General features: G+C 36.9%; 1 protein-coding gene across 3 annotated transcripts in view; it reads right to left on the minus strand.

Annotated features, from left to right (window-relative positions):
* gigyf2 (GRB10 interacting GYF protein 2) overlaps positions 1-19,966 on the minus strand; it is a 29,578-nt gene that overhangs the window by 6,436 nt on the left and 3,176 nt on the right. Inside the window, exons 2-21 of one of the 3 annotated variants that reach the window (XM_046876539.1) lie at positions 15,702-15,752; positions 15,456-15,594; positions 14,630-14,725; positions 12,394-12,502; positions 11,473-11,581; positions 10,688-10,728; positions 10,568-10,600; positions 10,277-10,378; positions 9,635-9,858; positions 9,037-9,181; positions 8,603-8,818; positions 7,435-7,619; positions 6,906-7,062; positions 6,191-6,357; positions 5,097-5,191; positions 3,678-3,791; positions 3,394-3,533; positions 1,546-1,640; positions 1,158-1,283; positions 486-644 (exon numbers count right to left, since the gene is read on the minus strand). In XM_046876539.1, coding sequence (XP_046732495.1) covers positions 486-644; positions 1,158-1,283; positions 1,546-1,640; positions 3,394-3,533; positions 3,678-3,791; positions 5,097-5,191; positions 6,191-6,357; positions 6,906-7,062; positions 7,435-7,619; positions 8,603-8,818; positions 9,037-9,181; positions 9,635-9,858; positions 10,277-10,378; positions 10,568-10,600; positions 10,688-10,728; positions 11,473-11,581; positions 12,394-12,502; positions 14,630-14,725; positions 15,456-15,594; positions 15,702-15,739 — 2,490 coding nt within the window. In that variant the 5' untranslated portion in view covers positions 15,740-15,752. Of the gene's footprint in view, positions 1-485; positions 645-1,157; positions 1,284-1,545; positions 1,641-3,393; positions 3,534-3,677; positions 3,792-5,096; positions 5,192-6,190; positions 6,358-6,905; positions 7,063-7,434; positions 7,620-8,602; positions 8,819-9,036; positions 9,182-9,634; positions 9,859-10,198; positions 10,379-10,567; positions 10,601-10,687; positions 10,729-11,472; positions 11,582-12,393; positions 12,503-14,629; positions 14,726-15,455; positions 15,595-15,701; positions 15,753-19,966 lie in introns of all 3 variants that reach the window. The other 2 variants (XM_046876538.1, XM_046876540.1) reach the window with 2 other exon arrangements.

Consider the following 19,966-nt stretch of genomic DNA (forward strand, 5'->3'; position numbering starts at 1 on the left):
TACTGTAAAAACTGCTTTTCAAAAAAAGAGATTAACTTCCAGGAGCAGCTGATGTTTCATGTTTGATCAACTTGGATCAAACTTTACTCGATTGATCCTTGATTGAATCTTTGAAAAATTTGCAAATGAAACACATGGCAGACTGTAATCACATCTTTTTGAAAAGATTACACACAAAATGGAAACCATGAAATAAAGTGTTCACAAAATTTCCCACACACTGTGTTACTTTAACCAAACATCTATGACCAAAGAGACGTCTTTCTGTAGCCTGTTGGACATTTTATTAGGACTATATTTTGTACTACTATATTGCAGCATTTTAAAAAATCAAAAATACAATAATCTTCACCGCTTCAAAGCTTGTGACCAGATGTTTTGTGAGCTGTGCCCAATGTCAGACTATACTTCAGTTTTAGCTTGAAATCCTTTGAACTCAAAGTTAAACGGCAATTGTGTGTCTAACATGGCGTCAGAGGAGTCACCTGCTTTCTGAGGAATTCTTCCCTTTGATTTCTTTCTTCCTCTTCTCTCCTTCTCTCCTCTAGCCTGCGGAGCTCCTCCTCCCGTGCCAGACGTTCTTCTTCCTCTTTCTGTCGCCGTTGTGACTCCTCTTGCTCCAGTTGCCTCCTGAGTGCCTCCTCCTAAAACAGACAAAATGGGCATTAATAACATATAGAACAAAATTCCTGATAGACACATTTGGCAGAAATGAACTAATGTTTTTCCAATTTCATTTTTGGACCCTAATAATTCAGTTATGAGTGTGCTTTACTAAGCTTAATTACTGATCCATCCTAATATGGGTTTAAGATCAACTTGTGTTAGAAAAGCAGAACTAAATAATATTCATAGCACAACTTTCCCTTTTCTAATCAATGACAAACATGTCACTTAAGTAAAAAAATAAGATAAAAGTAACCAGAAAACTAATTGAAGATTTCTATCTCACTTTCGGTTCACACAAGTCTGGGTTCCTGCTGTTTCATCTAGAGATTAATAAAAGGCTTATAACTTCTGTACATTTTAATTTTTACCAGTGGATTTATGTTGAAAATTCGTTCTAGGTAAAGACATACATGTTCTACAAAAAAATGACTACATGCAAGCTTAAGACTAATAAACAAGCTTTTGTGTGAAGTTCCTATTACCCTGACCTGATTTCGTCGAGCCAGCTCCTCTTCCTCCAGACGTTTGCGCTCTTCTTCCTGCTGTGCCCGCAGCACCTCCTCCAGACGCTTTCTCTCCTCTTCTTCTCTTTTGACTCTGAGTTCCATCTCCAGCTTTAGGAGACCAGATGGCAATTACATAAGCATTAAAAACAAAAGAACCCATAAGTTATTGTGTGTAGAGATGCACATTTTAGCTTGTATTACAAATCCTTATTGCTGAGGCCAAGACATGGTTGCCATTCATTTACCATTTTACTTATTTAAAATACTGAACTTTGATAATGAACTTTAATACTGCCTAATGAGTACTCTTCTCTATATTCTTCAAATTAAATGTTTATTATATGCAGAAATCCAGGCTTGTTTGGCATACCTTAGCAGCTTTAGCCTTCTCCAGTTGTATCTGTTCAATAGATGGTTGAGGTATGGTGTCTATTGGCAGATCCCACACACTTGTGCCTTCCCATGCTAAAAGCAAAAGAATACACTTTTGTGACATATTCAGGCATGGAGTCCTGACATGATCTCTTGATACAACCAAATACATATAATAATACAGGTAGTCGTCTACTTATGATGGAGATGCGCCCCCTTTGCAAGTCAAAAATATCGTAAGTCGAAGATGGTACCCTGACTGTGACAGTCTTTCTTGCTTTATGCTGATTTATAATTTTCATTTTCTGCTCTAATCCAATTGGCTTTCCTTTTCTTTTTTCACTACAAGCAGGAGACATTCAACGTATCGTACATCGTACGCTGCTGCCTGTGCCTATTTTATATTTTTCTAATTTTGTTGTATTGCTATAGTCATCGGAAGATCGTAAAAATCATAAGTCGAACCATCGTAACTCGGGGACCATCGTTATAACTAATCAGGAGTTAGGAATACTAAAATGGCTGCGCTGTTTTATTTTCATTCCGCTTTCAGCAAATATTCCACACGATCAGTTTTTTCGAGCAAAGACTTCACTTGGGTCAACTGATCAAAGTAAATTTTCTAAATCTTCAAAATTTTAACAATCACTGCAAGAGAAGCATGTGAACATTTATTGATAATTTGGTTTCCTGTGCAAGAGAGGAAGCTGAAACTTCTACTAGTTGGGTTTCCTGTGTTATCACACATTCCCAGGTTAGTTTTCTTGGTTTGAGACTAAGAGTAATGAGTTATTGAAACACCCCCATAAACACCACTGGAAACAAGAATAAGTAAAAACTTCATATGCAGTGAAAATGTTGGTTCAAGCATATTGTTTGTGCAACTTTTTTCAAAAGACAACCCACATGAACTAGTTTGAAAATAAATTATTCAAGCCTGTGACATTTATAAGAGGAATCAGGTTCTCAAATCTGTGGTGAGAGCACATGAACACAAAACCAGGATGAAGTCTAGGCTGTGAAATCTCAGTATGACTCATCAAAATCAAAGAGGCCACTTAGATAACATCCTCCGTTGACTCCTACGCTCACCTCCAGGACAAGCCAGTAAAACAATACCATACACACCAAGCATGTCCAAGCCAAAAGCAGTATATTGCAGGTAAAACTATAGTACAAAATCATTCAAAGTGGATTATGATGAGCTACGATAAGAAACAAGCAATGCTATTTAAACAATGACACTATCAGACCTGACTTTCTTGAAGGTAATTTCACAAAACCCTTTGCTTACTCATCCAAATCAATATATTTTAATAAGTTGTTGATATATTTTAATAAGTAGTTACATCAGAACTCCAAAAGAAGACGTTTTCTTTGCTTCTAATCTACAAATTTCATGCTCTGTGAAATTCTCAAAAATTATAGCATTTATAATTAAAATAAATTTTTAGCTAACAAATATCAAAATTCTAATTGCAGTTAATAACATTTAAATTGCAGCAGGACATACATTAAATTGTAAGTCTTTTCAGTAACATTATATATTCAATAATAAATGAATTATAATATTGGCTGGAAAATTAAGATTTATAAACACATACATGGATTTTTGTTATTTTGTCCAATGTTTTCATAAATGTATTGTCATGTAGGTTTCGAAAATGTTATTGATTTACTATAGTATGCCATTAAGACTTTCACAAGGATATGAGTGATCTTTTAATGAAGGGATTATAATTATTTTTGAAAGACTGAGGTATACACAGATTTAATAGTGTGTTCAAGTTTTTCATATTAGTGTGCGTGTCCGTGAGTTAAGTAGTAGTTTGAAATGAAGACGTACTGCTTGGAGCTGCTGGTTGTATGTTTGCTGTACAGGATGCTTGGGTAGATGGGTTCTGTATATCCCAAATCGAACCTGAATCTGGAACGGACATGGAACGCGTCACTGGCGGTAAAAGACTCTGCTGCTGTTCCTGGGATCTGCACAATAATAAAAATGTGTGAAATGGTAAAAGTAAATGGGTGAGCCTTGAAGGACAAACAATGTTTAAATGATCATATTAAATGCAAACAGCATTCCTTCTGCTTGAATACTACTTCTGAAAATGGTGCACATTAGCTCACCTGAGTTTGAGCGCTTGTTGCAGAAACAGATTAAGTTGCTGTTGCTGTTGTGTTGGAGGGGGAGCTGAATTAAGCACTTTTTGTTGAGCTAGAGCCTGAGCATACTGCTGCTGCCTGCATACACACACACACACACACACACACACACACACACACACACACACACACACACACGCAAGACGACATTATATAATTTTATAAGGTAAAGAGTTTAAGTTATTCTTTTGTGGATACTTTTTTAAATACTGAAAAGCTTTTGAGATGCAAGTGCTAAATAATTGTTATCTATAGCATGTGTCTATAAGGCACATCAACAATGTTGCAAGCAAATGTTTGATCAGTCATACTGAATTTCAGGAAAGCACAATAGGCGTTTCAGATAACTATGCCCTATCAGCTATAACATTTAAACCAGTGACCGGTGACTAGAACATTATCACTTTACAGCAGCAGTGATGATGGGGTGGGTCATATTAGGCAGCAAGTCGGTTAGTTATCATAGTTGACCTTTTGACAGCAACAAAAAAGGCCCAAGCATAACGATCTGAGCTAGGCCAGATCCCACAGAAAAGCTACTGTAGCATAAGTAAAATAAAAAATATTAAGGTTTGACTTGAATTTGTCATAGCACAAAGTTCATCACAACTTAAGCATCAGAACTAGGTCAAAGAGCAATGGAGAATGGTGGCCTGATGAATCACATTCTCTCTCTTTTTTTTATTTTGTTTTATATTTTAATACAGCATGGGGACAAGAAGGGCACGGGGTTGCACTCTTAGAGGAAAAAGGTAAGCTGGTGAAGACAGTGTGATGCTTTGGGCAATATTCTACTGGGAAACCTAGATGTCTTTGCAATAATCTGGATGTTATTTTGACAGTCCACCTTTCTATAAAATTCTGCAAATCAAGTACACACCATTGCATAGCAATGGTAATGCTATATATATTATAAAATCAGTATAACATCCTGCCACAGGGCCTCTTTCAGCAGTATAACACACCCTTTCACACTGCAAAAGTTGTTCCTTAATAGTTAGAGCACATGGCAAAAAGTTAATTGTGCTGACTTTAAGCTGATCGAGCATCTGTGGGACATGCTGTACCACCTCAAAAAACCCACCTTACAAGTTAAAGAACTGCTGCTAAAGTCTTTGTGTCAGACAGCACAAAACACCACAGCACACATTTCAAATGCCATGAAGACTCCAAAGGTGTTTTGGAGGGGCAAGGGGGTGCTTTCAAAAATCGGGCAGGTGGTTTCTATGCTATGGCTGATTGGTGCATTTCTAAATAAATAGTACTAATGAAATTACTGTAAAGTTGTAGTTTTAAGTAATTTTAAAAGCATTAACAACTAGATGGTGCTGCTTACTTTATGCATGTAGAAGGCAGGGAAAGGCAATAGTGATGACATTTTACCTGATTATGTACTGATATTGCAGTTGCTGAAGCTGATAGATGCTTAGAGCATTTAGCTCCTGCTGTCTTTTCAATCTCTCCTGATCAGCATCTCCCTTTATACATACACAAACAGAGGTCTCACTGATATATAAGCATTGAGCAAACAAGACCAAAAGCAGACATTCAGCACATGGACTACGCAACAGACACCAGAGGTCACCTCCGGCTGCCTCACATCTACCCTACATTTACCCTATATATGAACCAAGCATTGCATGACTACTTATATTTAATAGTTGACATGTAAATTAGCAAGAATGTTCAGTTGACCAGTAATGTAAAAAAGTCATGACCAAATTAATGAGTCCAATCAATGACATTTGCAATAGTTCATTTAAAAACTGCTTCAGGATGGTGCATTTAACCTTTATATTTAAATAACATCAACTTTAATTAACATGTACACCTATTGGTTTGTCTGTGTGAGTGTGTGTTATTAAGGATGTGAAGCTCTATTTAAGGCTGTACAAATTTGATACACACACACTAAATTATGTGGAGGGACTGGCAGCAGAGCAGAAAGTGTTGATTCTGAAACTGAGAATCCACAGCACATGCTACTGGTTGCTAATTTGCATGCATCTTACACCGCCATACCAGATGAAAAAGTAATAATAATAAAAGCTAATTTAATTCAAATAAAAATCGAATCCATATGAGACAGTATCAAGGACATCGATTAGATTTTTTTTTTTGTTTTCTTTAAATTGCTGCAAAACACTTGCCTAATATTACGTGTTGTAAGCAATGTGTGTCACTTGTGTACTTTCTTTTTTGTTTTCCCAATAATGCACATACACAATTCTGTCTTTATTTTATGGCCATGCAATTGTTGCCTTGCCTGGTCCAACTTATTCAAATTAAAATATTCATAGTTTCATGGTTACATATTTTAGTTCTCATTCTTGTGAAATTTTATGTACATACTTCAGAGTGCAGCTTCTGTAACGGTTTATATACCTTTGATTAAATTCAATGCTTTTGTTAACCAACAAGGCTTTAGACCTTCATCCGCATTTCTTGTTATGGGTAAAAATGCAAGTTATTATTACCAGTAAAGGAGGTAGTGGAGGGCCAGGGGCAAAAGGCACTCTCCCCCACATCTTAAAGATTTCTCCCAGGGGATGAAAACCTTCATCACAGCCCCTTTTGACCAGCAGCGTCATTGTGAAATACCCAGCCTGGAACCACTCAGACATCTCATGATTACTGAATGGACCTATAAAAAAAGGTAATGAAGTAAACAACAAGGCAAACACCTATGGTATTCCCCATGGAGTTTTATAAGATTGACAGATGCTCAGATATGAATGGGGGTGGGGTAAATAAATGGATAAAGGTGTGAACATTATTCTAGGACAACATATCCCATCAATATATGTTCTGATGATTGTGCTGGAGAGCTCTATATAATATTTTATATTACAAAATCACCCACAGGTGAATTATAAGGTTGAATCTGGTCATTTTGAAGGTCACAGAATATGACCATTGTTATACTCTTTAAATCTTTCTGTGGACCTGAATGCCCGTGAATGGGGCACTGTGCTCCAGGAAGAATATTCATAAAAAAAAAGTAATGCTTCATTTTTCCTTCTAACAGGATAAGTGGAGGCAAACCACAAAAGAAAAATATACCAAAAAGGACACCCTTTTTTTTTTTTTTTATTTGTCATGCATCTATAGCACTATATGCTTTAGTTTTTGCAATCATCACTCACTTGTATTAAAAAACTAGCATGCTACATTGCAGTGCTTGTTTTTTACCTTGAATCTCTCCCTGAGGATCCTTGTAGTACCACTTGAGAGCAGCCTCATGGGATGGTGGCAGGCAGGCAACTTTGGGTCGCTCTGCACTCTTAGACCCCAAACGATCATCATCCACGGCACCATCATGTAAATATGCCACCATTTTTTCGGCTTCCTATCAGAGGGAAAATGAAAAAAGAAAAGACACCCTAGATGAGGTAATATCAGGTTATTTTAACAGGCTTTAGTGAAAACACTAATATTTTAACTAAACTTTAGTCAAATTAAGCGATTTTTCAATTATTTCAGTTTCATGAAATCCTATAAACGTCACAATGTGCATCTACATGAGAAAATATGCATAAACAGTCACTTCTCTTGCATTTCCTATGTAATAATAAAAAATAAAAAAAGTAATACTATATTATATGCATGTATAAATATTGCTTCCTAAACAACAAGAGAGAAAAAGAGCAAAGAGCAAGAAAACAAGTGAGAGCGAGAGCGAGAGCGACAGAGGGAGGGGGTGGGGGACTTCCAGGCCAACCTGCTCAAAGTGTTTGAGGCCCTCATCCTCATCTGCATCTGTGGGCAAGGTTGCAAGTTTTCCAATTGATATGATGTTCTTTGGGAAATGAAGTGCATCAGGTAATACCACTGGCACCTCCACTGACTTGGGATGTGAAGTGATTTGCTGGGTGGGCAACACTGGGAGGGAAGAGGCTGGAAGCTCTAAAACATTTAAACAGACAACAGAAAAGTAAGCAAGGGTTATAAAGTGTGATGAAATGAGCTTTCATTAAGGTAATCATCTTTTATAACATTTTTTGAGGCAATACGAACTTAACCGAAAAAAGCACATCGTTAGCAAATTGGTTTGAACACAAATAAATCTCATTTGAGCCGATTCTCTCAAACTGCAAACCTGCTCTTGCAGGTAAGAGAGTTACATGCCTGCTTGCTGTTGTGCTATTTCCGACTAGTTTCATTATACTCTAGATGGCCAAAACTTGAAGACACCCGACCATCACACCAATATATGGGCTTTCACCAAACTGTTGCAAAAAAGTTGGAAACATGCAACTTTCTAAAATGTCTTTGTATGCTGTAGTGTTATGATTTCCCTTCCCTTAAAATAACCAAGCGCAAACCTGATCCAGCATGGCGATGCCAGGATCACAAAACTTTTTGAATTAACTGGAATGCCAAAGGCTTCCTCTCCCAACATCAGTGTGAGAAACCAGTTATGCTAATATGGTTCGAAAAGCAGCTGTTGCAAAGTCCCACTGCAATGCTCCAAAATCTAGTGAAAGTCCTACCCAGAAAAGTGGAATATATTATAACAGCAAGAGGGGACTAAATCTGGAATACGTTCAAGCAGTAGATATGGGTGTGATTATTAAGTATTCACAACCGTTAAAGCAACTATAAAAAGAATTTTTAATAATTGATAGTAGCCAGACTAAAACCTTAACGTACATAGTAATGTGTGACATGACAATCAATGACAGTTATTTTTTCTTCCCTTTAATGACTAGCTAAACCAGTCAATTAGAGTGTTTCCGGAGACCTAAAACATAGTACTGAGCACTTTTGAGCATTTTACATTTATCAGTGGTTTAGCAAATGCTATTTTGTCCGACCAAGTACACCATCAGGCAAGTGAAAGCTTTTGGCAAGTACATATTTCATGACAGAAGAACTTAGCTTTTTACCTGTTAGTGTGCTGAGTGTATTTGTGCTGTGTGGTATGGAGATGGGCAGAGCTGAGTGTAAATGAACAGCAGCAGCTCTGATTTCAGGTGCTGCTGGTTTCTCAGGCTCCTCCACCCTCTCTGAAAGGCTGGAAGGCAAAGCTACAGACACAGTTGGCTCTGGAACTGGAGGTAATGGAGCAGCAGGTGGAGAAACCTCTTCTGATTTGACTGCATCTGCATACAAAATGCAACACATCTTACCTTTACTAACAAAATAATTGAAATGAAAGTATAATAACCTATTAACTATTAAAAGCACCCATATCACATTTACATTTACATATTAACTATAATTACATATTTACTTCACAAAATATACATTGAGACGCTAAAATATAACATCACTTTACAAGCGGTCTACTGAAACATTGATGGTAAAATATCCACCATACCCTCATGCCTGGCAGTTTGGCACTTGCTGTCAGGTTCTTTAGGATGCTCTGCTTCATTTTCATCGTTCTCGCAGCAATCTTCACCCTCCTCTAGTGGACGGAACTCTAGCTCTGCCTCCTCAAGAATTGGCTCTGCAGGAGTTTTCTGATTGGACAGCAGACAAAAAAAGAAGCTGAACAAAAAGAAACGTATCTAAAACCATATATTACCTGTCAGAGAGGAAGCTTTTGAAAACAAAGAGAATCGAACAGGAACACTTGAATCACAAAACATGAAACAAATATTGCTAAACATTGTTAAAGAAACATGACCTGTTCTCTGATTGGGCCAATATCTAATTCCCATCACAACTTTACACACATATTACAATACACAGACCTGGAGAGAAAATGCATACATTCACACAATGCTTAACATAATGCAATGCATGTTTCTGGATACACTGACTACTGTGTTTATCACCACAACAGAAACAGGTAATATAATTTAATATATCATTTTTGCTGCAATAGTAAGATGTTGAAAAACCGAACAACAAAATCCAAAAGAGAAGAACGAGTAGGGTAAAAACACGCTGTGTGATAGACCCCTAACTACCTTGAGTGGGAGAAAAGCTCCAGATGAGTCAAAAGTGCCTGTCTCCTCCTCAGCATCCTCCAGACACCATTCAGGCAGTGCATCCCTCTCGTCCTCCATGCTGCCACTGGCCGAGCGTGGTCGCCTGTACCCCACACCACGCTCCTCCTCCCCACGGGAATCCATTGGCAGTCGCCGCCGCTGATCTGGTTGTTCCCGCCATCCTCCAGCCAAGCGTGGCCCGTCTTTAGAAAGAGAAAGACAGAGAAAGACAAAGTATGTTAGAGACTAGTTAACTGGTTACAGGTTAATTGCAAAGTTATGTAATTTTATTCAATAACATGCACCTAAAACACAATTAAAATGTCTCGAATGCTTGAGGAAAGACGAAAAAGAAGAAGAAGAAGAAGAAGGGGGGGGGATCAGTAAGATGAAGATAAATTCTCAGTAATACACAACAAAAAATATATTTTATTTATATATTTTTATTTATTTATTGTGTGTCACACTCCAGAATGAATGCAGTGTAGTGTAGAAATTTGAGAGAATTAAACAGAAGGAGGATGGAGTTATAAAGGCTCCCACCTGGACTCGGTGGACACCATCGTTCGTTGTCCCGGCGGGAGCCTGCTAGACGCCAACCACCACCCTCCTCATCCTCACCGTTCTGTTCATCACGCGACAGCCTCCAATTCTCACTCTCGGAGCGTGTGAAATCGTGCTTACGCACTAGGCCTGTACTGCCATCCTCATAATTTGCGCGTACTGTGTGTATGTGCATGCATGAGCATGCAAAGGGGGTGTGGGGAGGCAGAGAAACAAGAAAAGAAGAAAGAAAAACAGAAGTGCAATTGAAAATGTAAAAAAAGCCAGGCAGTTAATCATATATGTATGTATATGAAATACATTTGCTAGTTTTTATAAAAAGTTACTTTTATTAACATAAGAACTTACAATGGTTGAGCTGAAAGTGGGCTGGAGCTCCATCTAAGGAAAAAAAAGATTGTGATTACAATTTGAAATACATTAGGGGGATTTAAATGTGCTAACCATGCAAATATGTGGTATACCAACCTGGATCCTTTCGACTTGGCTTTTCAAATCTTCTGTCTCCCCTGGAAAAACAAAAACAGAGGGCATGTCTATCAGGAAAAGCTATCCTTATCACATTTGCTTTACTTTACATTTAACTGTTATGCATGTTCACACTTACAAAAAGAGTCTGAAATAAAAAAAACATTCTACACAATAGCAGTATGCAAATGTCATAACAGAACGACAAGTTTGTAAAGATTATTCTTTTGGGTAGAATTCTTCAACCTACCCCTCATGCCCAACCACTAATGGCTTTACATTTATGTTGGAAGCCAGCAACACTCTTGTACCAGGTGTTAAGTGTTATTGGCTGAAGGGAATATGGGGGTATTGATTATTAAGGTCAAAAACAAGTAAACTTTGTGCTGTTTGTTGAGGCACTTATAATACATCTTAATATTTATACGTTGCATAATTACTTCAGCATAAACACGAGTGTATATATGCTTTGCAATTTACTGGGAATTCACATCAAATTATATTAAAATACAATGTCTTGGGCTCTCAAGTAGGACCCTGCTGTGGTGAGATTGCAAGACCTAGATGCCAAATTTGTACACACAAAAACACACTCCAGCAGCTCCTTTTCTTCAAAAGTGAAAGTGTTGCTTTAACTGTTTTCCCCCATTTTGAAATGTGCAAGACAGCTGCTGAGGTCTAACAATTTCAGATAAAAATGTGGTAACAGATTCTGATCATAGGTCAGAAGTTCTGAATGGTTAAGAGGAACGAGGAAATGATTTGCTGGCATGCGACAGGCCTACCTTTCCTCCCAGCTTTGAGACCGATGCATCTCTCTCCCTCCGCGACCAAAGCCGCCTTCTACATCATCAAAACTTCTTTGGTAAAACCCTCCTTCCCCTCTTCCTCGACCTGCAATCACAAGACATAAAAAGCCACACACTTAAAAACAGCATTGTGCCATGTGTACTGCTCATCCTAAAGCCAAGAAAGAATAACATCACAAACTAATCTAAATGACTTATTTTGTTGATTACTAGTCACTAGTAGTAGAGTGATGATTAAAAATAATTTTATTATAGATTAGATACTGTGTTTGTATCATACAATCATGCTCCAAGTCACTTTATGAAAAAGACATTATGATTTGGAAACCCTTTACATAATAATAATAATAATAATAATAATAATACCTAATGTAATATTCATTTGAAATGAAAAGTACAATGTAAAAGTAAATGGAGGTGTAATATTCTTGCTAAAACCAGGAATAGTTATTAATCTGTTTATAGTTTATAGTTAGTCTATCTTTCCTATCTTATTAAGACAATATGTCATTTTGGGTAAATCGTGTGTAGTCTGTACACAATTTAGATAAGTTAAAATGAGTTGAATGGGAAAAAAAGGTTCCTTATTTTATGCAGTTCTCAGGCAGCAGATTGCAAGAGTGCGAGTCTTTCACAGTTTGTAAAAAGTCAAACATTGTTTTTTTGATCAAGTGTAGCTGATAATCAATGTTAATTCTGTTTTTCATATTTACTATACTCAATCTTTAAAATCTGCATGCTGGTTTGGCTTTACATCAAACACAAGTTATGACGCACAGTTTTATACTAAGGACACAGCTTTATCCTCATCCATCGTGTGTTTTTACTGAAAGTTAACAGTGGGACGTGGAAGCAAAATCGTGACCGTTTTTTTTTTTTTTTTTTTTGAGTTCTCACCTCGCCCACGTGAAGAACTTCGACCTCGTGGTGCCCCTGCTACCACACCCCCTCCTCGCCCGGTCAGGCGCAACACTGCTGCGCTGTTTACTGACATAGAGAAATTCCTCTGTTGAACACAAAACACACAGCACAATGTTACAGTTTGGCCAAAGGCGAACACATGCATGGGCTACCCTAGGTTACTAAAACTAAAGAATTTCTCATTGGAGAAGACAATATATTATTCCAATTTTACATGTCTAATACAAAACTGTGCATCAAGTTGCACGTTCTCTAAGAAAATGCGGTGTGCTGTTTTTGTGGCATTGTGGGGTGGCATCTGGTAGGGTTACTATGGCACCTAGTATGGTGTGGTTTTACACAGGACAAAAAAATAACAAAATAGAACAAACAAAAGGTCACTTTCTTTTAGAAACATTTATAAACCATAATGGAAGGGAAATAAAATTCTCTGAAATCAATTAAATATATGAAAAATTTAATTATATATAATTATTCACAGTTAAATAAATAGCCAATTCAAAACACAGTGCATACTGAATCAAGGTCTTATTTTCTCTTATAGTTTCTTAGACAGAACAGATTTCTGGCGCATACAGTGAAATTTATGCCTCAGTGGTTGATTAAGAAGGTTACATCTCCTAAAAGTTTTCCGTAAATAATACAAAAACAAACAAAAAGAGATTGCATTTGATTTAACAGTGGGCCAAAAGAATCTTTCACTGCAATTAAAACCTTGCTCCGATATTACTTGAGAAGTCATTTTGGTGTGCACAGTTGTTTAAAGTGACTATGCTTTCAACTGCTTAAACTTCAGTGGTGTGAAAAAGTGTTTGTTGTGTTCCTGATTTCTTATTTTTTTGCATGTGTCACACTTTAATGTTTCAGTTTATCAAACTAATTAAAAAAGTATTAAAAAATAACAAGTGAACAACATTCAGTTCTTAAATTAAGGTTTTTATTAATGAGGAAAAACAAAATCCAAAACTACATGGCCCTGTGTGAAAAAGTGTTTGCCCCTAAACCAATCAATCAAATTTTATTTATAGCGTGCCTGACAGCCAAAAGGAGCACAAGGCTCTTTCCAGTAAAAACAACAAAAGAGAACAAAATATAACAACACAATAAAAAAGCAGTCGAAATACGTATCAAAAGCTTGTATAAATAAATGGCTTTTCAACTGCAATTTAAAAACACTCTCATGCTTCGTAAGTGTGCTGGAAGTGCGTTCCACAGCTTTCGTCCCTGGACGGCAAATGACCGGCCTCCAAACTTTTTATATTTGTGTGTGTATATATATATATATATATATATAAAATCAATATAATATAATATATAATATAATATATAAGGCCTGCAGTTCTTTGGATGTTGTTGTGGGGTCTTTTGTGACCTCTTGGATGAGTCGTCGCGGTGCTCTTGGGGTAATTTTGGTCGGCCGGCCACTCCTGGGAAGGTTCTCCCCTGTTCCATTTTTTTGCTATTTGTGAATAATGGCTCTCACTGTGGTTCGCTGGAGTCCCCAAGCTTTAGAAATGGCTTTATAACCTTTTCCAGACTGATAGATCTCAATTACTTTCTTTCTCATTTGTTTCTAAATTTTTTTGGATCTCGGCATGATGTCTAGCTTTTGAGGATCTTTTGGTCTACTTCACTTTGTCAGGCAGGGTTAGGAGATTCTATTTAAGAGATTCACACACTCAGGTGTGATAAACCACAGTTTTAACAGTGGGGCAAATCCTTTTTCACACAGGGCCATGTAGTTTTGGATTTAGTTTTCCCTCAATAATAAAAACTTCATTTAAAAACCGCATATTGTGTTCACTTGTGTTATCTTTTACTGATAAATTAGTTTGATGAACTGAAACATTAAACTGTGACAAACATGCTAAAAAAAAGGAAGTCAGGAAGGGGTCAAACACTTTCACACCACTGTACCTGCACAAACTAATACATCAATGTTTAAAAGATTAAAATCTAATGATAACACCCTCTTTTACTCTCTTAAACTGTTTAATTACAACAGAGAATATATATATATATATATATATATATATATATATATATATATATATATATATATATATATATTTTTTTTTTTTTTTTACATTGAACAGTAGTCTGTTCTTCTTCTCAGAACATGGTTTGTGTTTAAGTTTTAAGTGGAGTACTATTCATAAGAGGTTTCGTTTGGAGAGTTGTATATTGGGTAAAAACCACCAACCAATCTCACCTGTTCTTCCTCTGTAAAAGACACTAGGGCTAGTGGGGGTAGGGGCTCCTCTTGTAAAATAGGCAGAAATTCCTTGTCATGTAGATCTACAGGAATCTACAGCAACAAAACACAGGCATGGTTAAGCACAAAGATATTCCACCGAAGGAGGAAATGAAAAAAAAAATTAAACAAGCATAAAAATTAATTTTTAAAATGAATAACGTGCTTGACCCTTATATGTGGGTCTTCCCCAAATTTTTGACACAAAGTTCAGGAAAGAAGCAAAAAGTAGTTTTGAAGAGCAAAGGAGGAACAACTCAATATTAATGCCATGCCTTTGAAATAGAATATTCATACTATACAAGAACATACAGGCTTTGGTTTTATGCAATACTAAAAAAATAGTCTCATTTGAGAAGTGTCACCATTTTTAGTAGAGGTTGACCGATAGTGGATTTTACAGAAATGAATTCAACATGAAATTAGTAATGAATATAATTATAAAAATAATACATTATAAATGTAAGCTTTTATAGTTATATTAATGCTGCTGTCTGTGCAGCACCGTCTTAAGAACAAACAGCTCATGGTGTAAGTGATTTGACTCTCGTGGCTGATCTCTTAATGTCAGCAGACCCTCTCAAACACTCCCAGGAAAAACTATCAGGATTTTTGACAATAGCCGATTTAGTTTAACTTTCATTGTCTTTAACTTTGTTTTGCTAAAGCAGCACTAAAAAAGACTGAAGTGAAATGATATTGTATTGTTTCTGTTTTTGAAAAGCAAAACTAGATACATGAAAATAATGAATTTTTAAAGTGCCATTTATGGCCTGCTGTCTACCTTGTTATCCTTTATATAAAGTGCAAGCATCTCTTCTCTCCCGTAGCGATAGTCTGCAAGTTTATACTTTGGCAATGCAGGTGAGAGTGGTGGAGAAGCCACAATGCTGCTCCCACCTCCTCCAGACAAAGCTCGGAGCCTGTGGGTAAGATGTTTAAGCATTAGCTGACAAAAAGGGCTCATCATTTCATTACCAATAACTATACATATAAAAGCAGAAAGAATTATTTCAATAATAGCACTTACCATTCTGGTCCAAAGTTAAGTGTCTGGGTTTCTGCCATTTTCCTAGAAAGTCTAAAGATAGAAAGACACAAATTCACAATAATATACAACATATTTAACAAGTGACTTCTCTGTAAACGATTCATTATGCATGTGGCAATAAAGCAGAAAAGTGGACATACATAATTTGCTCTGATTTGATGTTTAAAATAATAAAAAATATAATATTTATAAAAGAAAAGAAAAAAAAAAGCAGATAAAAGTGTATAAGTGAAGCATTAAGAAAACCGCAACGTATTGCATATACACACACTAATATAATGTGTGTGTGTGTGTGTGTGTGTGTGTATATGTGTATATATATATATATATATATATATATATATATATATATATATATATATATATATATATATATATATATATACACACACACACACACACACACACACACACACACACACACACACGCTAATGGATATACACTGTACATGGATACAAGTTATCTATGAGAATTTTATTTCTTCATATTAATGAAATCTAAATATTCTCTAGTCGCCTTGACAGAATGTGAAAGTACAATAGAAGCCCAGAACACTGGGGGAAGAGACTGCAGCTGCCAGGAAGTGTCTGTAAATATCAGTGTCCAAAATGCCTACAAAAATCAATTCACATGTTGATTAGGTTATCTCTTTTTTATTAATAAGATCTTTTGCCCCTTTTTTTGAATGGTGAAAAAGCATATTGCTTGCATAAAGCAATGGTTTACAAGGGTCCTCTGCAAAATTCGTAATTGACAGCAGTCTTGGTTATGCAATATAATAACCTTCATTAGATATTGCCACAATGTAAAATTGTATAAGCCTGGTAATAGTTATATTAATAGTTATATAACATTAATAATCATTTTAATGTGTTTAAAACAAAAAAAAAAGATTGAACTTAAATTGTTGACATAATTGGGCATGCTAAAAGTCAGCAGTAGCAAACAATAAAAGCAGGTCACTGTAAAATAAACTTCACATGCACTTGCCATTTAATTCTATCAGAAAGCGCTTTATGCTTTCCTGTGTTTGGAGTGGATAAAACTTCAAGAGTGCACAAAGACAGTATTAGGTGACAATCATCTCATAATATTTCATTAACTGTGACTAGGGGGCTCTTTTTGCTCAAAAACATTGACATCAAAGTTCATTTCCTTCTAAAGACTGGCCTCAATGCCTAGATGGCTGCTGTAGCCAAAGCTATTTTAAGGATTCACCCAATTAGGAAAGGGTGTGCTCATTGAACAGAGGCAGCTTCATTTGTCTGAGAAATTTAAACTCACAGACGAGACATTCTATGAAGAGGCTTTACATTTTACAGCAATAATTAGCAAGCAAAATATGTACAGTATCTCACAAAAATGAGTACACCCCTCACAGTCCAGCAACCATTTTAGGACCTACTGGATATATTGAGTGTAGTCAATGTGCAGCTTGTATAGCAGTATAAACGTACTGTCCTCTAAATATAACTCAACATGCAGTCATTATTGTCTAAATAGATGGCAACAAAAGTGAGTAAACTCTTAGTGAGCATGTCAAAACTGTGTCCAAAGTGTCAATATTTTGTGTTAGCAGCATTGCCTCTTCCACTCCTCCATAATGACATCACAGAGGTGCTGAATGTAAGACACATGGTGCTTCTCCATCTTCCGCTTGAGGATGCCCCACAGGCGCTCAATATGGTTCAGGTCTAAATACATACTTAGCCACTCCATCACCTTCCACTTCCTAAGCAAGGAATGTCATTTTGATGGAGTTTGTGGTCTCTATTATTTTGGAAAAAAACTGGCGTTCGGCCCAGTTTGTGAAAGGAGAGCACCATGTTCTGCTTCAAAATGTCACAGTAAATTATATAATCCCTCAATGAACCGCAGGTCCCCCAGTACCAGCAGCACCCATGCAGCCTCAGACCATGATGCTACCACCACCATGCTTAACTGTAGGCAAGACACAATGTTCTTGATACTCCTCACAACACATGCTGGACACCATCTTAGCCGAAGAAGTTTATCTTAGTCTCCTTAAACCAAAGGACATGGTTCCAGTAATTCATGCTCCTGGACAGGTTGTCTTCATCAAACTGTTTGAAGGCTTTCTTGTGGGCCAGCTTTAGATGAGGACCATGCAAACTGACTTGTTGCAGTGCGAGGTGAACAGTGCGTATGGTCTGAGCACTGAAAAGTGAACCTTCCGCTTCTGCAACCTCTAAAGCAATGCTGGCAGCACTCATGCATCTGTTTTTTGAAGCCAGCTTCCGCACCTGATGCACAGCATAAAGGACTTAACATCTTTGATTGACCCTTACAAGGCCTGTATGACCCTGGCCACTGTATTATAACTCAGTTTCAGGGTGTTACTGATCTTATAGCCTAGGCCATCTTTCTAATTCTAAAATGATCAAAGAGTTCGTTGCCATGAGGTGCCATGTTGAACATCCAGTGGTCAGTATGAAAAATATTTTACTCAAAGCACCAAATTTTAACTGCTCTAATACAAGATACACAGATTTGTATGGTCCTGTCAAGCAGACAACAACATGAACATGATTAATAGGACATGTGGCTTTGCATGGTTAAGTTTCTTACAGCTGTTATCACTTAGGGTGTACTCACTTTTGTTGCCAGCTATTTTGACATTAATGGCTGTATGTTGAGTTATTTTTAGAGGACAGTAAATCTGCTGCACATTGACTAATATATCCAAGCTGTCATTTTATTATTTTTTATTATTATTAGGGCTGCACAAAACATTTTTAATCAGTTTTATCACACGGTGGTTTTTGAAGCTTTGCCTTTGAAAATCTTTTTTTTTTTTACAAATGTAAATATATGGATAATAGTGTGTGCTATACAGCATGGAGGTTACATGACTGTAAAACAGATTAACTTTACAACAAAAAATACCAATAATCTGCAGAGAGGACGTTTTGTTTTTTCGGTTGTTGGAGAAGAAAAAAAGGTGGTCGTAGCAAAGATGGTGCTATGCTGTTCCCTTATTTCTGGCCCAGTTAAAACCAGAAGGGCAGGACATGCGTGTTGGCTGTAGCACAATTAGACAGCAGTCAGATGGCAAAAAATAACTATAACAAGACCTATATGGTCTGCTTTATTACCATTCATTTAACATTACTTTATACTTGTGTCTAGCTTAAATAAGTCAAATGCCAGCACACAAACAAGCATAAGCAGGGATGATTTCTGTCTTTATGTTTATAAGATAGTCAAAACATTAAGGCCAACTCTAAAAAAATGCTGTCACGCACTTTCCACCAAAACAGCTCGGACCAGCCAAAGCATGGGCTCAACTAGACCTCTTAAGTTGCCCCTGTGGTATCTGGTGCTAAGAAATTACCAGGAGTTCATTCAAACTCTTCGGCATGTTCCTCAAATCATTTTTAGCAATAACGTTTGTAGCATGGCAAAGCAAATTACTTTTGAAAGAGGCCAATGTGATCAGGATTGCAAGTGTCATGAATGTGTGTACCTGGTCCTCACAGGTAGGCATGTTAAGGTATGCAATATCAAATTAACTTCCATGTGAATACCTGGACCCAAGGTTTCCATGCGATACATTGCCCAGAGCATTAAACCCTTCACTGGCTTGTCTTGTTTTCAGAGCACCTGCCTTCACTTTCAGTTATGAGCTGCATGATCTGGTGGTGTATAGTCACAATGCAGTAACCTCTGAGTCTTTATTCTTCTGAGCTGTTTAATGCAACAACTCCACGAAGTTTTTGGGGTGTGTGATTGTGTTGTTGGTTACAAACAGGGTAAAATGGTACTGGAAAAAAGACTGCATTTAATCAAGTCATCTGTGCGCATAACCAAAGGAAAGGAAAAAACACGCGGCACTTGACTGGTGCCCAGCTACTCTCTATGATGACATTCCACACAAAAGCTATCTTTGGCATCAAGGACAAACCTAAACCTAACAATGAACTTCAATCCTCTTCCACCTGGAAAGTGCCACATGAGCCTTTTCCCTAAGCTGTCCATCTGCTGAGCTCTTCTCAATTCTCCTGCCCCAAGCTCTGCTATTGCTCTTTGTATATGGAATGGGTTGCCAACTGGCGGACTCGGGTCCGAACCTGGACTGCAAAGCCTTTTCACATAATTAAATAAATATGCCTAACACTATTTTCTAATAAAACCTCACTTATATTATTTAATATACTTAAACTTATTCGTTTATAATGTGTCCAATAAAAATGTTGTCTACATTTCTTTCTTTACTCTGTGA

The sequence above is a fragment of the Silurus meridionalis genome, chromosome 20 (genome assembly GCF_014805685.1).
Source record: "Silurus meridionalis isolate SWU-2019-XX chromosome 20, ASM1480568v1, whole genome shotgun sequence".
In the NCBI taxonomy this organism is placed as follows: Eukaryota; Metazoa; Chordata; class Actinopteri; order Siluriformes; family Siluridae; genus Silurus; species Silurus meridionalis.